Source organism: Papaver somniferum, chromosome 5 (assembly GCF_003573695.1).
Source record: "Papaver somniferum cultivar HN1 chromosome 5, ASM357369v1, whole genome shotgun sequence".
Lineage (NCBI taxonomy): Eukaryota > Viridiplantae > Streptophyta > Magnoliopsida > Ranunculales > Papaveraceae > Papaver > Papaver somniferum.
In genome coordinates, this window is record NC_039362.1 from 192,950,526 (window position 1) to 192,953,836 (window position 3,311).

Here is a 3,311-nt window from a genome sequence, read left to right on the forward strand (position 1 = left end):
ATCAATCATTGTATACATGAGGTAAGTTTCAAAAGCCTTAGCTCCTTAACTTTTATTTTCTTAATCTGGAATAATTTCATAAAATCTACCAACTACACCAATAAAGGTCTAATGAGTGTAAACAATAATGTACAATATAAATGACTGATTACCCCCATAAATATTTAGTAAAGTGCATAAAAGTAAATATGAACACCATGTGTTTTTACGTGGTTCGACATAAATGTCTATGTCACGTGTTAGGGTTTCACCATGATTTAATGAAGTTACAACAAGAATCTTAGTATCCTCTCAAAACCTCTAATAGTCTCTCTCTTAGTTATCTCTTAATCTTCAACAATCTCTCCAAACCTGAATTTTGCTAACATAGGTTACATATTAATAGGCAAAAAACGTTACAAGATTTTTGTTCAAGTATTTCTCATACTACAAAGTTTGGTGCATCACTTTCTTTCTCAAAGTGACGTCTTTGCAAGCTCGTACTCCATCCATTACTGCGACAATTGTAGTCTATTCCCATGCTCTTGCATTAACATTCAGTCCTGTCGTTAAACTCAACCATTAAATGGTTGATAAGCTTTTCACATGTTTTCATCTAGTCTAAATGGTAGATACCTTGGTATAGGTGCAACAATATTTAGGGTTATTACTCAGAGGGAGGATCCATAGACAATCTTATATAGACACTGTCTTACAATATTTGACCCAATTTTTCCTAAAGAGACTAAACCACAATAAATTTGAAACCAATACTTTGGTGCAACGTTTTTCTTATGAAACTTGACAATCCTACAAAAAATAACCATAGCCCGAGATGTAGAACACCACCATCTACCACTTTGAAAACCAACTGTTAAAAACCCCGAAATTACTGTAAGTGGATGATAAGGTTTGGTATTTAGAATTGTGCTCATTTTTGGTAAGAATCTAGAGTTTAATAATAAAAATATATCATCAAATTATTAACATCAAATTCATTGTCGTTTGGACTCTAAAGAAAAATTAGTCTAAATCTTGTAAGATAGCTCCACATGAGATTGTCCATAAACTTAATTGTAGTCCAACCACATTTTGGATCGGAAAAAGCAAGGCTGCTAATAGGGGTACCATTTTTCTTGGAGACGTACCATTCTAAAAAATAATGACGTCTTTTCTTGTATGGAATTTGGTACACAATTAATTTGGTATGATGTTTTGTCTTATATGGAATTTGGAAAAGGGACGGGATCGGTTAATAAATGTGTTTAACAAAACTATTTGACGAAACTCATCGCCCGTAGGATCTTTAATATCCAACAACTTATATGTTTGATGACTTGGCATAAAATTTATTTTGGTTTGTGTTTGTATGTGAAAAAATTGTGTTTAGGAATGTAAACGGAGCCTACTTTTCGTCGTCATCTTCTCTATCCCTAATCAGCAATATACTCGTCCTGCATTGAAAAAAAGCTCGAGAAAAATACATGACTTCTAGTTATGTTTTGATTGATAATATAATGATGATTAAAAATTTCTCCTAATTTTACCAGTTGTGATATAATAGGAAAACCAGAAATAGATTATGTTCGATCATCATTAGAAATCAGAGCTTGAGTTTAAGGGGAAAATTAATATACTTTGATTCGTAATCACATTTTTATGTGATTCTTTTTTATTTTGTCATGAATATGATGATTGTAACAGACCCAAATGAATCATCCCTACTCACCATTTAAGATCATTAATGTAAATATGAATCTAGAGTTTTATATACAACATAGTTACTCAACCAAAATAATCATCAAACGTTACCTACGCTTCTACAAAGTCTCTTTCGATCATATAGATGACATTTCAATTATGTCCGACTTACTTTGAATATACGAAATATTCTGGAATTAGGAGTCTATTGGTTTGGCCGATCATTTCTTTTAGGATTAGAGTTTTCAACCTAAAGAAAGTGACGGAGAAAAATTGAATTTTAATTTCTATCCTTTATCTTTGTGCACTACCAAACACAATCCATGACTGAAAATCCTCGGATGTAATTAAAGATACTGACAGTAGGATATACGAAATCAGATGGTTAGTTTGTTTTGTCAAAAGGTTTTGTTAGGTGATCCTGTCCCTTTGGAAAAAGAAATAGAAATAGAAAAAAAAAAAAAAAAAATACCCGCACACAAGTCGGATTGAACTGCGGACCTATAACAATCGGGTCTCAGTTATGCCCACAATATTTAACTGAGAAACCACGTCATTTTCCTCTCATTTTCTCCAGCAAAATCCCCAAATTAAAAAATTACCAGAGAGAAACGAAAACCTAAGCCATGGCGATGGCTAGTCTCCAGAGATTTTCCTCACAAATCTCACGAACTCCATCACTCAAATCCATAATCAGATCAACCACAACAGCAACATCACCATCAACATCTTCAAAGAAAGTATCAGATCGGATCGTGAAACTATTCGCAATCGATTATGAAGGTCAAAAACGTGAAATCATAGGGTTATCAGGTCATACTTTACTAAAAGCATTAACAAATAATGGTTTGATAGATCCAGCTTCACATAGATTAGAAGATATTGATGCTTGTTCAGCTGAATGTGAAGTTAATATTGCTCAAGAATGGTTGGAGAAATTACCAAAAGCATCTTATGATGAAGAATATGTGTTGAAAAGGAATTCCAGAGCTAGAGTTTTGAATAAACATTCAAGGCTTGGTTGTCAGGTTGTGCTAACTCCTGAGCTTCAAGGTATGGTTGTTGCTGTTCCTGAAGCTAAACCTTGGGATATCCCATAATTTGACCAGAGCATCATGCATTGAGAAGGTAAGGATTTATTCTTCTTCTTCTTTTTGGGAATGATGAAAGATCAAAGACTTCTAGTAGGATCTCTTTGTTTTTGAAATTTGAATAAAATTTTGTTGTTGAAACTTCATTTTGATGTTGTTGAACTTGAATTATTGATGTTGTACTGATTCATGAACAGTACTTCTGAAATGTATGAATTTTTCTTTCGGTTTTTAGTTATGTCTATTTTGTGTTTTTGTTATCTTATCTTGTTAGATGAAAAATTGTTTGGTGATGTTAGTGGAGGAATGAGAATTTCACATAACATTGGTAGAGAATCGCGTTTGTTTGATAAGATGATATATTGAAGACTTGTAAAGAAAATGAGTTGGCCTATGATGCAAGGAGAAATACTTTGAAATGCAAATACGCTTAGTTGAATGATTGATCCTTTGTAAAAGGAGTTTGAATCATGTTAGGGAAAATAGTGGTCTGGTAGTTAGATAAATGGTTTTTAGAGTTCTAAAAGAGCTCCGAGTTAC

General features: G+C 32.9%; 1 protein-coding gene across 1 annotated transcript; it reads left to right on the forward strand.

Annotated features, from left to right (window-relative positions):
* The first annotated feature begins 2,225 nt into the window (after nucleotides 1–2,225).
* LOC113284135 (putidaredoxin-like) lies at nucleotides 2,226–3,009 on the forward strand. Its single transcript, XM_026533551.1, has one exon. It carries the CDS (start codon nucleotides 2,307–2,309, stop codon nucleotides 2,778–2,780), a length of 474 nt encoding a protein of 157 aa, XP_026389336.1. The 5' UTR covers nucleotides 2,226–2,306; the 3' UTR covers nucleotides 2,781–3,009.
* The last annotated feature ends 302 nt before the right edge of the window (nucleotides 3,010–3,311 follow it).